The sequence below is a fragment of the Papilio xuthus genome, unplaced genomic scaffold, assembly GCF_000836235.2.
Source record: "Papilio xuthus unplaced genomic scaffold, Pxut_1.1 DF828959.1, whole genome shotgun sequence".
Lineage (NCBI taxonomy): Eukaryota > Metazoa > Arthropoda > Insecta > Lepidoptera > Papilionidae > Papilio > Papilio xuthus.
In genome coordinates this window covers 1-600 of record NW_013529690.1, presented here as the reverse complement: position 1 = coordinate 600, position 600 = coordinate 1, and the positions used below count along the sequence as shown (strand labels likewise).

Below are 600 nucleotides of genomic sequence, written 5' to 3'. Positions count from 1 at the left end.
GGCGCGTGCAGGTGAGGTTGACAATTGGGTCGGATGAGCTGTAATTTCCGCACCCCTTACCCCCCTAACAGACAGTGTAGAGTAATACACGGAAGTCTAATAGTAGAGTTCGAATTATATGAAAAATAATTTATAGATGTTTTATATTTACTGTTTTCGTTATAGGCACCTCTTCCACCGCCCACTTGGACGACACCATTTGAAGCGGTCAATAAAAACATAATTTGCCCGCAAATGGAAAACCTTTTTATGGCAAATCCAAATTCAACGGAATCAGAAGACTGTTTAATTGCAAACATTTACGTACCTGATACAAAAACTAATAAGTTACCAGTTTTAGTCTACGTTCATGGAGGTGCATACCAGATAGGATACGGTGAATTTGCTGTAGCAAAGAACTTGATGAGGGAAAAAGAAATGATTATTATCAATTTTAATTATCGTCTTGGACCTCATGGTTTCTTGTGTTTAGGCACACCAGATGTGCCTGGTAACGCTGGAATGAAAGACCAGGTAGCCTTACTTCGCTGGGTTAAGAAAAATATTGCCAGTTTCGGTGGTAATCCTGATGATGTTACAATAATCGGATACAGTGCTGGA

General features: G+C 39.7%; 1 protein-coding gene across 1 annotated transcript; it reads left to right on the top strand.

Moving 5' to 3' along the window:
* Window positions 1-165: 165 nt before the first annotated feature.
* LOC106123261 (cholinesterase-like) lies at window positions 166-594 on the top strand (the record flags this gene model as incomplete). The annotated part of the gene is made up of 1 exon (XM_013319498.1): window positions 166-594. A coding segment is annotated over one exon (429 nt), but the record flags the coding sequence as incomplete, so codon positions are not given.
* Window positions 595-600: the final 6 nt, after the last annotated feature.